Source organism: Pristiophorus japonicus, chromosome 21, assembly GCF_044704955.1.
Source record: "Pristiophorus japonicus isolate sPriJap1 chromosome 21, sPriJap1.hap1, whole genome shotgun sequence".
Classification (NCBI taxonomy): Eukaryota; Metazoa; Chordata; class Chondrichthyes; family Pristiophoridae; genus Pristiophorus; species Pristiophorus japonicus.
Genome location: NC_091997.1, coordinates 67041597 through 67055188, shown reverse-complemented (window position 1 = coordinate 67055188; position 13592 = coordinate 67041597). Strand labels below are relative to the sequence as shown.

The 13592-nt window shown below is 49.6% G+C and overlaps 2 protein-coding genes across 2 annotated transcripts in view; both read left to right on the top strand.

The window, feature by feature from the left end:
- The first annotated feature begins 540 nt into the window (after nucleotides 1-540).
- On the top strand, nucleotides 541-2343 carry LOC139233553 (calicin-like). The gene has a single exon (XM_070863956.1). The coding sequence runs from the start codon at nucleotides 541-543 to the stop codon at nucleotides 2341-2343; it is 1803 nt and encodes a 600-aa protein (XP_070720057.1).
- A 2709-nt stretch (nucleotides 2344-5052) lies between these two features.
- tubgcp4 (tubulin gamma complex component 4) overlaps nucleotides 5053-13592 on the top strand; it is a 93275-nt gene continuing 84735 nt past the window's right edge. Inside the window, exons 1-2 of the mRNA XM_070863955.1 lie at nucleotides 5053-5252; nucleotides 9760-9888. Coding sequence (XP_070720056.1) covers nucleotides 5175-5252; nucleotides 9760-9888 — 207 coding nt within the window. The 5' untranslated portion in view covers nucleotides 5053-5174. The remainder of the gene's footprint in view (nucleotides 5253-9759; nucleotides 9889-13592) is intronic.

Here is a 13592-nt window from a genome sequence, read left to right as displayed (position 1 = left end):
GAGAGAAGAAATTCCTCCTCTTTTCAGTTTTAAATGGGCGGCCCTTTATTCTGAGACTCTGCCCCCGAGTTTTAGTTTCCCCATGAGTGGAAATATCCTCTCTGCAGCCACCTTGTCGAGCCCCCTCATTATCTTATATGCTTCGATAAGATCACCTCTCATTCTTCTGAACTCCAATGAGTACAGGCCCAACCTACTCAACCTTTCCTCATAAGTCAACCCCCTCATCTCCGGAATCAACCGAGTGAACCTTCTCTGAACTGCCTCCAATGCAAGTATAACCTTCCTTAAATACGGAGACCAAAACTGTACGCAGTACTCCAGGTGTGGCCCCACCAATACTACGTTATGTTATGTCATTATTCAACTGCCTGATGCGTTTATCACCAAGGTTCCACGTATGTGGACTGTAAGGGTCACACACGTGCACTGTGAGGTCACACCTCTTCTTGTTACCTCACTTCCTGGTTACAACAAACTCCTGCCTCCAGAGGCCCCTCCGCAGAAGCCTCTCTCAGAAACCGCCTGGCCCGCCCGAGAATGAAGCTGGAATTTGATGACCACAGGCACAGCGCCTACATCTTGCAAGCTCTCAACGCCCAGAGGCAAAATAAGGAGTGCTGCGATGTCGTGATCAACGTGGGCACCCATTCATTCTCGGCACACCAGAACATCCTCACCGCGGTCAGCCCCTACGTCAAGGACCTAATCTACAGCTGCAACATTCAGCCCTCGGACGAGCTGTCCGTCACCATCGACATCGACTACATGAGCCCGGTGTCGGTGGAGCAATTGCTGGAGTACTTCTACACGGGTAAGATTATCATCGCTGACAAAAATGTGGAGGACCTGTTGAAGGGGGCCAAGTACTTCATGATCAAGCGGCTCAAGTCCCACTGCGTGGAATATTTGGAGCTCGTTCTTGACAAGCAGAACTACATGTACACTCTCATGCTGGCCGAGACCTACGATTTACCCGAGCTGGCTGTGATTGTGTACTCGTACCTCAAAGACCAATTCTTCCACCTGAGCGGAACAAAGGAGTTTGTGGACTGCCCGTACCACGTCTTATTGAAGCTGGTCAAAGATGAAGACCTTCACACTGCCAATGAAGATCAGGTCCTGCTGACCATCGTAAGGTGGACTAACCATAACTTAGAAGACCGGAAGGGTCACTTTCCGAAGCTCTTCTCGAATATTTATCTGAACGCTGTCTCCGACGAGGTTCTCTCAGACATCAGCAGCGAGGAGCCCTTGATCCAGAACAACACGGCCTGCGTGTGCGCTATAGTCGACGTGCTGAGCCACCGCAAGCAGGACAACGTCAGCAGCCTCTGCTACTTTCAGCGGAAAGGAGCCCTGATGGACGTGGTCCTTGTCCTGGGGGGCCAGAGCTCCGACGGCTGCTTCCGCAACGCGATCTACGCCTACGTCATCGACGAGAACAAGTGGATTAAGGTCAGCCACATGCCTTACCGGGCCGCGGCTTTGGGGGCCGTCTGCACGAGAAAGTACCTGTATGTGACGGGCGGCACCAACGAGCAGAACGCCAGCCTGAAGTCGGCGTGGAGGTATGACCTGGACAAAAGCATTTGGTGCAAACTGCCGGACCTTCCGCTGGGGCTGGTCTTCCACTCCATGATCGCCTGCAATGGGATCGTGTACACAGTAGGGGGCAGTGTGGCACCGAGGAAGTACATCTCCACCATCTACAGGTACGACGAGAAGAAGGAAAAGTGGACGACAGTGGGAAGGATGAGCGTGCCGATGGACTGCGCCGAGGTGGTGACCAAGGGCGACCGGTACATCTACATCGCGACCGGGAGGTGTATGATCAACGACCGGATCTCCAGGGTGGGAGTGGTGGACTGTTTCGACACCATAACCGGGGAGGTGAAACAAAGTTTGACGTTCCCCATCGAGTTCAAGCACAGGCCGGTCATCTCGCTGCAAGGGGACTTGACCCTCAGCGTGCAGAACCACAAACACACCATCGAAGTGAGCTTGCAGAAGTTCAAGGCCAGCAAGACGCCCAAGCGCATCCCCTTGCTCCCGAACGACACCAAGCTAGAGGTGTGCCACGCCATGTGCCTGATCCGGGACATGGTGTTCGTCTGCGGGGGGACTTCTGCCACTGACGACGGCAACATGAAGGAATTCACCGTCAACAAAAACGCGTTCCTATTAGAGACAAAACTGGGAGTCTGGAGTGAGGTGGCGAAACCGTCTGAGGCTCTAGAAAGCTCTGCCTGCTGCCGGAGCAAACTACAATGCAAGTTCATACAGAAGTCAGAAAAATCCCTCTCTAAACCAAAGCTAGACCACCAGAAAGATATTAGATAAATAGAATATTCAATATTAATATTTTCTGTCCTCTTGTCATAAAAAATAATAAAAGCGTCAAAAACGAGCTAGTTGTTGGAAAATGAATTATAAAGTCAGAACCAACTGCAGTTGTACAGGGCCTTGGTGAGGCCTCACCTGGAATATTGTGTTCAGTTTTGGTCTCCTAATCTGAGGAAGGGCGTTCTTGCTACTGAGGGAGTGCAGCGAAGGTTCACCAGACTGATTCCCGGGATGGCAGGACTGACATATGAGGAGAGACTGGATCAACTGGGCCTGTATTCACTGGAGTTTAGAAGGATGAGAGGGGATCGCATAGAAACATATAAAATTCTGACGGGACTGGACAGGTTAGATGCAGGAAGAATGTTCCCGATGTTGGGGAAGTCCAGAACCAGGGGACATAAGGGGTAAGCCATTTAGGGATAAGGGGTAAGCCATTTAGGACTGAGATGAGGAAAAACTTCTTCATTAAGAGAGTTGTTAACCTGTGGAATTCCCTGCCGCAGAGAGTTGTTGATGCCAGTTCATTGGATATATTCAAGAGGGAGTTAGATATGGCCCTTATGGCTAAAAGGATCAAGGGGTATGGAGAGAAAGCAGGAAAGGGGTACTGAGGTGAATGATCAGCCATGATCTTATCGAATGGTGGTGCAGGCTCAAAGGGCCGAATGGCCTACTCCTGCACCTATTTTCTATGTTTCGAAATAATGACGTTCAGTTCTCCCTCCTAGTTATATTAACTATCTAGTGTATTAAAAGTCCTACAATTGCAGGCACATTCTGTCACCTTTGCCCACCTGAGCTGTGGTTCAGTGGGCAGTGCTTTCGCCTCTGAGTCAGAAGGTTGTGGGTTCAAGTCCCACCCCAGGGACTGGAGCACAAAAATCTAGGCTGACACTCCAGTGCAGTGCTGAGGGAGCGCCGCCCTGTCGGAGGGGCAGTGCTGAGGGAGCGCCGCACTGTCGGAGGGGCAGTGCTGAGGGAGCGCCGCACTGTCGGAGGGGCAGTGCTGAGGGAGCGCCGCACTGTCGGAGGGGCAGTGCTGAGGGAGCGCCGCACTGTCGGAGGGGCAGTGCTGAGGGAGCGCCGCACTGTCGGAGGGGCAGTGCTGAGGGAGTGCCGCACTGTCGGAGGGGCAGTGCTGAGGGAGTGCCGCACTGTCGGAGGGGCAGTGCTGAGGGAGCGCCGCACTGTCGGAGGGGCAGTGCTGAGGGAGCGCCGCACTGTCGGAGGGGCAGTGCTGAGGGAGTGCCGCACTGTCGGAGGGGCAGTGCTGAGGGAGTGCCGCACTGTCGGAGGGGCAGTGCTGAGGGAGCGCCGCACTGTCGGAGGGGCAGTGCTGAGGGAGTGCCGCACTGTCGGAGGGGCAGTGCTGAGGGAGCGCCGCACTGTCGGAGGGGCAGTGCTGAGGGAGCGCCGCACTGTCGGAGGGGCAGTGCTGAGGGAGCGCCGCACTGTTGGAGGGGCAGTGCTGAGGGAGCGCCGCACTGTCGGAGGGGCAGTGCTGAGGGAGCGCCGCACTGTCGGAGGGGCAGTGCTGAGGGAGCGCCGCACTGTCGGAGGGGCAGTACTGAGGGAGCGCCGCACTGTCGGAGGGGCAGTGCTGAGGGAGCGCCGCACTGTCGGAGGGGCAGTACTGAGGGAACAGCAGGGGAGTTACCCCCAGTGTCCTGGCCAATATTTATCCCTCCATCAACATAACAAAACAGATGATCTAGTCATTATCACATTGCTATTTGTGGGAGCTTGCTGTGCGCAAATTAGCTGCTGTGTATCCCACATTATAACAGTGACTACACTTCAAAAAGTACCTCATTGGCTGCTTTGTGCTTTGGGATGTCTGGTGGTCACGAAAGGTGCTATAGAAATGCAAGTCTTTCTTTCTTCTTTTGTAAGGTGTTTTGAGATTTTTAAATGTTAAAGCGATATGTTGCATACATGAGAGCGAAGGGAACGGAGGGATACAGGTCAGAGTAACAAGAGGCAATTAAGTTCAAAGAGACTTGCATGGAGTATAAACATTGGCATAAAAAGAAAAAAAGGTCTTGCATTTATATAGCATCTTTTACGACCACCGGACATCCCAAAGCGCTTTACAGCCAATGAAGTACTTTTGGAATGTAGTCACTGTTGTAATGTGGGAAACGTGGCAGCCAATTTGCACACAGCAAGCTCCCACACACAGCAATGTGATAATGACCAGATAATCTGTGTTTTTATGTTGATTGAGGGATAAATATTGGCCCCAGGACACCGGGGAGAACTCCCTGCTCGTCTTCGAAATAGTGCCATGGGATCTTTTACGTCCACCTGATAAGTTGGATGAAACAGTCTGTTCCTGTGCAGATTCTATGTAGTATTAATGGAGATAGTTGTTATTGGGCCAAGCCTACAATGGTGAGACCTACATTCATTACTTCCTCATAGTTAAGGAGCTTAAGTTAATATATATATAAAAGAAGGTAGAAATAAAGTCTGCTGGACCTACTTTCATTATTTCATAATAGTTGAGGAGCTTAAGTCAGTGTATAGTTCAACTGTGGTCTCTGCCAGCAAGAAAGATGGCCGCCGTTCCGTACTGAGCAAAAAGTGTTCGCGCCAGCATTAAAGATGGCGACATCCAACTTCGGCGGTCACTTGCCAGGAGGAAATATGGCGGCGACTGGCAACCGCCATTTTCGAGCCGTTTTGCTGCCAGTCTCAAAGATGGCGGCGCACGAAGGCGCCAATGAGTTCGCCCGGCGGCGAGCGTGAAGGCGGATCTTTCTTTTTATTCGGATCGGAGCGCGGGGGGAGAGTGAGAGTGAGAGTGAGAGTACCGGGGGGAGATGATCCACGAGCTGCTGCTGGCCCTGAGCGGCTACCCGGGCAGCATCTTCGGCTGGAACAAGCGCAGCGGCCTGCAGGTGAGGGAGCGAGCCTGCGTCACCATGGCAACCGGCAGGCCTTGGTGGGTGCCCCCCCCCCCAACAACCCACATAACCAGCAAAGACTTGCATTTCTGTAGCGCCTTTCACCACCTCAGGACGCCCCAAAAGCGCTTCACAGCCAATGAACCCTAACCCCTAACCCCTAACCCTGGCCAAGGGGGCCATCAGCCGGTCCAGGCCGCGGGCAGGCGGTCAAGGGGGGGGGGTCGTTCAGCCCGACTGCCCGGCCTCTCCACCGCGGTTACGTCCGAGCCGGCGTGTCCCCGGGAGATGGAGCACGCGGTGCCCACCGGTACGCTCGTGGCCTTCCGCGAGAGGTGGGCGCCGGAGGGACTGGAGTGCATCGTCAACCCCCGGCAACCAAATTCTAATTTGAGCTGCTAGGTCTAAAGTTTCATTTGCGGGTTCTAAGTGTCCCTTTAATAAAGGGGGCGCTCAGCTTCATCGTTTCATTTAAGATAGTTGTAATGTAGGAAACCAATTTTGTGCACAGCAAGTTCCCACAAACAGCAATGTGATAACGGCCAGATCATCTGTTTTATCTTCGTGCTTGGTTGAAATAGCGCTGTGCAAAATCATCTTAGTTTCTCCAGAAAATAATTATCAATGTACATCTAAACTGTTAAATGTTTCATGCATAAATGTTAAATGGGACTGCGCTTGCTTGGTTCCATTCTTATTGATCAACTCGTAGCCAGAGAATCACCAGAAACATGGCTTCTCTTCCCGCCCCCCCGCATCGTTACCTCTGGTGTCCCCCAAGGATCTATCGGTGACCCCCCCCCCCCCTATTTCTCATCTGTATGTTGTCCCTTGGCGACATCATCTGAAAACACAGCGTTTCCACATGTACGCTGATGACACCCAGCTCTATCTCGCTACCACTTTTCTCGACCCCTCCAAACTTGTCAGATTGCTTGTCCGACATCCAGTTCTGGATGAGCAGAAATTTTCTCCAACCGCCACAAACTCCATTCCCTAGACACTGACTCCATCCCTCTCCCCAACTTCTGTCTGAGGCTAAACCAGACTGTTCGCAAATTTGGTGTCATAGTTGATCCTGAAATGAGCTTTCAACCACGTTAATAGAATACATATGAACCTATGACCTCTTGTTCTACTCCCACAATCTAATGTTCAGGGCTGAATGGCCTGCTCCTGCACCTATTTTCTATGTTTTTTTTCTATGAAACGGCATTACCTCCAACTCGCACACCATCCTGACATAGACATATTCATTCCTTCACCGTCGCTGAGTCTATATCCTTGAACTCCCTGCCTTGCATCATTGTAGGAGCACCTTCACCACACGGACTGCAGTGGTTCAAGAAGGCCCACCATTACCATCTCAAGAATGGGCAATAAATGCTCCTCTTGCCAGTGACGCCCACATCCGTGAATAAATTTTAAAAATATATATTCTGGGTTCACCTATTCCATTCCTTTAACTATCTTGCGCATCTCTCTAAGATCAACCTTTCAGATACCATCTCTCTCTCTCCAATCTTCTCACAACTGAAACCCATGACACCAAGGATGAGAATTCATAAAAATCATAGAAATTTACAGCACGGAAGGAGGCTATTTTGACCCATCGTGTCTGCGGCGGCCGACAAAGAGCTACCCAGCCTAATCCCACTTTCCAGCTCTGGGCCCGTAGCCCTGTAGGTTACGACGCTTCAGGTGCACATCTAAGTACTTTTTAAATGCGGTGAGGGTTTCTGCCTCTACCACCCTTTCAGGCAGCGAGTTCCAGACCCCCACCGCCCTCTGGGTGAAGAAATTTCCCCTCAAATCGCCTCTAAACCTCTTACCAATTACTTTAAATCTATGCCCTCTGGTTGTTGACCCCTCTGTTAAGGGAAATAGGTCCTTCTTGTCCACTCGATCGAGGCCCCAATTCAAAAATTGACAGAATTTTTATAATATCCAAAGTCAACCAAATACTAGCCCAATATTATGATGCCTAACTAACTCAAAGGTAGCCCAATAAACATGATGCTTTCAAGTCTGTTAGTACTGTATATTTTTATCTTAAGGTATTAGAACGATCAGCGCACAAACACACACAATGTGTTACGGGTAGCAGAGTGGTCAATTTAGGCTACTGCGTTTGAACCGGTCGAAGAAAAATAATGTTTTACAAGTTTGTTATTTTAATTCAAGAATATAATTTGTACTGTATCAATCACCGTTTGCATTTCTATCTAACTACACTATTCCTACATTACAACAATGACTACACTTCTGAAGTAATTCATTGGCTGTAAAGCGCTTTGGGACATCCTGAGATTGTGGCAGGTGCTATATAAATGCAAGACTTTTTATTTAAAACATTAAAAAAATCTAACGTACCTGAATTCTGATGAAGGCTCTGCGTAAGGACAAAAGATATCCAGAGAACTTGTGTACACAAAATTACAAGCTTCACACCGCCCCAATGGTGACAACCAATCAGAGCTCCCACTCAGACAATGGGTTTCCCAGGGGTTCCGTGGCAACCAAGCAACGCCTCCGCACCAATCAGAAGGAAACTTCGGACCAGTTGTATCCCTGTCGGAAACAGAATGAATGAGGGATGGTGGCTGGGTGCGGCCAGGCAATGAGCGGCCAGGCAATGAGCAGCCATGTGAGAGCTGGAGGCCAGAAGCGGGGCGTGGGGGCAATAAGAACATAAGAATTAGGAGCAGGAGTAGGCCATTCGGCCCCTTGAGCCTGCTCCGCTAGTGCTGATGGTTAGCAGTTGGCGGGCGGCTGCTGTACGGATGACACAAACTTGTCCAAGGATTAGGCTCCTCGCTCAAAGTCACTTTTTCCAGCACAGGTTTTTAAAACAAAACTGCCCAAATGAGTGTGAAGCCACCTGATCACCCAGTACTGCCAGATATCAGCCTCGTGGCTGCTTTCTGCATTGCCTCTGGTGCTTGAGTATCTACCCTGCGACCAGAACTGGACACCGTTCGTACGGTTTGGTCAGTCCCAGGTAACCATCTGAAAAAACTTAGCATAGGCATGTATACCTCAGAGTGCCACGTGGCCACACAGCTTAAAGGGAACATTGATCTGGGGATAGGGCAAGAAAGTGTTGAGATAGAAGATCAGCCCATCATCATAGGCAGTCCCTTGAAATCGAGGAAGACTTGCTTCCACTCCAAAAGTGAGTTCTCAGATGACTGAACAGTCCAATTCGGGAATTACAGTCTCTGTCGCAGGTGGGACAGACAGTCGTTGGAGGAAAGGGAGGGTGGGACTAGTTTGCCGCACACTCCTTCCGCTGCCTGCGCTTGATTTCTGCATGCTCTTGGCGACGAGACTCGAAGTGCTCAGCGCCCTCCCGGATGCTCTTCCTCCACTTAGGGCGGCCTTTGGCCAGGGACTCCCAGGTGTCGGTGGGGATGTTGCACTTTATCAGGGAGGCTTTGAGGGTGTCCTTGAAATGTTTCCTCTGCCCACCTGGGGCTCGCTTGCCATGTAGGAGTTCCGAGTAGAGTGCTTGCTTTGGGAGTCTCGTGTCCGGCAAGCGGACAGTGTGGTTTATTGAATGGTGGACCTGGCCCGTATGGCTTACTCCTGCTCCTGTTATATAGAGCAGTAGAGGCAAAGCTCCAAAATCATTCAAGAGGCAGTTGGATACTGTGATGGGGGAACCATAGATTTGCATAGATAGACAATTTAGAATGACGCAATCCATCGTCTGTACTGGTTGTTGTAAACTCTAGCTTAAGCATTCATGGGCTTTACGCACAATCCAAAGCTAATAGTTACAAGATATCAGTGCTATACAAGCCTTGGTTTGAGTTATATTTTGGTCTCCTAACCTGAGGAAGGACATTCTTGCTATTGAGGAAGTGCAGCGAAGGTTCACCAGACTGATTCCCAGGATGGCAGGACTGACATATGAAGAAAGACTGGATCGACTAGGCTTATATTCACTGGAATTTAGAAGAATGAGAGGGGATCTCATAGAAACATATAAAATTCTGACTGGATTGGACAGGTTGGGTGCAGGAAGAATGTTCCTGATGTTGGGGAAGTCCAGAACCAGGGGTCACAGTCTATGGATAAGGGGTAAGCCATTTAGGACCGAGATGAGGAGAAACCTCTTCACTCAGAGTTGTGAACCTGTGGAATTCTCTACCACAGAAAGTTGTTGAGGCCAATTCACTAAATATATTCAAAAAGGAGTTAGATGCGACCCTTACAGCTAAAGGGATCATGGAGAGAAAGTATGGAGTGGGGTACTGAAGTTGCATGATCAGCCATGATATTGAATGGCGGTGCAGGCTCGAAGGACCGAATGACCTACTCTGCACTAATTTTCTATGTTTCTATGTATATTATTGGCCTCAAGAGTGACTTAACTAATCTCTCCTCTGAGAAGCTCCTTGGAATGTTCTATGCAAATGGCACCGAACAAAGTTGTTATTCAGGAACTTGTTAAGACTTGTGCAGAGTTGACAGTGTTATCTCTGTCCGTACCTAGGTATCTCAGGATCTGCCGTTCCTTCACCCCAGTGAGACCAGTGTCTTAAATCGTCTGTGCAAGTTAGGCACCGACTACATACGCTTCACCGAATTTGTTGAGCAGTACACTGGACATGTGCAGCAACAGGTAGGTTCTGTGGCTACTAACTTAAGCCGAGAGGTTTTCTTGTCCTTACTATTTTTCTCCTCCTCTCCTGAAGGCTCTGACTTGTATGGTACCGTTGACAAGGGCAGCTCTCGGGTACCTTGCCTAAGTGTCCATTTTTCATGTGTGAGCTTAGATAGTGAATGTCAGCAGGATATGCAACAGTGGAAGGCATCATAATCAATCTCATTCCCTTTCTTACCTGATCTCTTGGTGCAAACACGAACAATGGTCCATCCAGTCTGCCCCACACAGTTGTGATACCCTGTGTATCACAATATACACATTCCCCTCCCCACCCAAAACCATGTGATCTCCTGGTAGAGGCGGGGAAAAAAACAGATTTTAAAAAACCGGGCCAACCTGGAGGGAGGGGTAAATCTGTGAAATACCTCTCTGATGGAAACTAGTCCAGGCGATCACTCTGGCCCTGAATTCCCTGCGGTACCTACCTTGTGTATGACGTGATTTTCACCCACTCCCCCCAGCTAGAAACAGGTCCAGCTCTCGCTTGAAGGATGTAATATCCACACCTATGAGTATGCGCCACCTGTAATTTCTGCGGTCTGGAAGAGTCCGTGTTCCATGTTTATGTCAGGTTGCAGCCCCTGTTCCAATATTTGAAAGGGCTGCTCCTCAAATTCTGGGCTGCATTTCAGTCCCACACTCCTGATCTGTGGGCACCCTGCGCGGAGGGGAGCGGGCAGGTCAGAAGGCCTCCTCGTAGGACTGCTCCTGGGCATGGCCAAGGTGACCATTAACTGGCCCAGGCAGCGGGCGGTCAAGGGGGTCATTCAACCCGACTGCCTGCCTCTCTTCCACAGCTACATTCGAGCCAGAATGTCCCTGGAGATGGAGCACGCGGTGTCCACCGGTACGCTCGCGGCCTTCCACGAGAGGTGGGCGCCGGAGGGACTGGAGTGCATCATCACCCCCGGCAACCAAATTTTAATTTGACCGTTTAAAGTTAAAAGTTTAATTTGTCGGTTTTAATGCCCTTTTTAATAAGGGGGCACTTGGTTTATAGGTTCAACAAAATAGTTGTAGAGCTGTTGCATGGTGAGTGGTTTAGCCAGTCGCATGATGGTCACAAGACTCAATAAAACCCCGGCCAGTTGGGTTTGGGGGATCCACGATGAGGTATGCAGTTGTGAGCCTGGTGGATGAACTGGTAATGTGCAGTGTGATTGTTAAACCTTTGTTAATAAACCAATTAGTTCTTAATAGCTTTGAATTCTTAAGCAAAGAACCCATGAAGCAAATGCATTACAAAGGGATTCAACAAATCGGCTTCCACTGCACGGGACCGCAGCCTGTTCCCGAGGTCCACTATTCTCCGACTGGGATCTCTTGAAATAGATCGGGAGCAGGAGCCCCGGCAGAGTCCCCCCCCCTCCCTAAACCTGGAAGGGGGTCAGGGGTGGGGGGCACGGGACAGATTGTAGGCCCTGAACTGGGGCACAAGATGAGATCTGCCGATTCAGGCTGACTGTGGTTCGATCAGGGGCTCTCACGATCGGGATAGATGAATTACTCTGGCTGACTGAATCATCAGGCCAGCTGGGATGGGCTTTCTTTTTTAAACAGAATTATTATTAAATGCAAAATTAAAACTAAAAGTTTGAAGTTTGTGCCTCAGAATCATAGAATTTAAGCACTGAAAAAAGCCTTCATTCCAATGCTGGCAGTAATTATTTAATTGGAGCTGTCTATTCTAATCCCCTTCCCCATATCCAACTCATATCCTTTTCAAATTCTTACCCAATTTCTATTTAAATGATGTTGTATGTATGCATCAGTAGTCACTTGTGGTAAAACATTCTTTGCTCTAATAAACCTCTGTGAAAACATTTCTTCTAAGTTCCGACTTCATTATTCCAGTGATGATACTGAGACCATCCATCGCTCCCCCCGCCCCCAATAGCGATATAAATAACCCGTCACTATTTATCCTCTAAAAGCCTTTCATAATTTTGAAAAGCTTTATCTGATCCTCCTTTTAATCTTTAATCTTTTCTCTTCCAGTAAATAAATCCTCCAATATTTCAAGCTTTACTTCATAACGAAAACATAGAATTACGCAGGATATACGGCACAGAAACAGGCCATTCGGCCCAACCAGTCCATGCCGGCGTTTATACTCCACTCGAGCCTCACCTAGGAATTGGGAGCAGGAGTCGGCCATTCGGCCACTCGAGCCTGCTCCGCCATTCAATGAGATCATGGCTGATCTTCGACCTCAACTCCACTTTCCCGCTCGATCCCCATATCCCTTGATTCCGTAGAGTCCAAAAATCTATCGATCTCAGTCTTGAATATATTCAGAGACTCTGCCTCCACAGCTGGGGCAGAGAATTCCAAAGATTCACAACCCTCTGAGTGAAGAAATTTCTCCTCATCTCAGCCTTAAATGGCCTTCGCTTTATCCTGAGACTGTGTGACCCCTGATTCTAGACACTCTGACCTCTCAGCATCTACCCTGTCAATCCCCCTCAGAATCTTACTTGTTTCAATGAGATCACCTCATTCTTCTAAACTCCAGAGAGTGTAGGCTCAATCTCTTCTCATGGGACAACCCACTCATATGTGGTATCGTTCTTCACTGTACCCTTTTCCAAGACTCTTAACACCCTTCCTATATGCCCTGAACTTGCCACCATATTCCCATCAATAGCCTATCTGATATCTTGGCACAAATTCAACATCACTTCTTTGCTTTTATGTTCAATGCCCCCAGAAGCCCATTTGCCTTTATTTCCATATGCGCAATTAAAAAAAAAAACTATTCATCTTCATCACTCTGTCTTTCTGTCGGAATAATCTACTAAACGTGGTAATAGAGACAGAAACGTTTGTGGTTATTGAAAATGCCGTTGTTTCAATATAGCCTAAGTTGGCTTTTCCCCTCTGTAATGTATGCACCTGTGAGTATGCTCACAGGTTTTGTACGGGCTGCTCCTGCACACTCTCCACCTTGCCATCCTCGTCTGCCGTCCGGACACGCCATGGCACACCATCTTGCTATCCGGAGGAGACGGGGGTCCCCAATGGAGTGCACTCTACATGGGAGTCCTCCCACTATTTATTGGGGACTTGGCCTGGAGGGTGTTGCACAGAGCAATAAGTTTTTAAGTCGGTTCACGGGCTCCCAGGCTGCCTATAATTTCTGCGGTCTGGAAGAGTCCGTGTTCCATGTTTTTATTGAGTGTGTGAGGTTGCAGCTCCTGTTCCATTATTTGAAGGGGCTGCTCCTCAAATTCTGGTTGCACTTCAGTCCCACACTCCTGATCTTTGGGCACCCTGTGCGGAGGAGAGCGGGCAGGTCGGAAGGCCTCCTCGTAGGACTGCTCCCGGGCACGGCCAAGGGGGCCATCAGCCGGTCCAGGCAGCGGGCGGTCGAGTGGGTCATTCAGCCCGACTGCCTGTCTCTCTTCCGCGTTTACATCCGAGCCAGGGTGTCCCTGGAGATGGAGCACGCGGTGTCCACCGGTACGCTCGCGGCCTTCCGCGAGAGGTGGGCACCAGAGGGACTGGAGTGCATTTTAATTTGATTTAAGTTGATGGGCAAATGTTAATTTGTTTATTTGTCAGTTTGTGTGCCGCTTTAATAAGGAGGCATTTGATTTACAGATCAACTAAAATAGTTGTAGAGCTGTTGCATTGTGAGTGGCTTAGCCAGTCACATG

Bases quoted from the DNA above. Each gene is read 5' to 3' on its own strand.
- LOC139233553 (XM_070863956.1), top strand. From the start codon at position 541: ATGAAGCTGGAATTTGATGACCACAGGCACAGCGCCTACATCTTGCAA.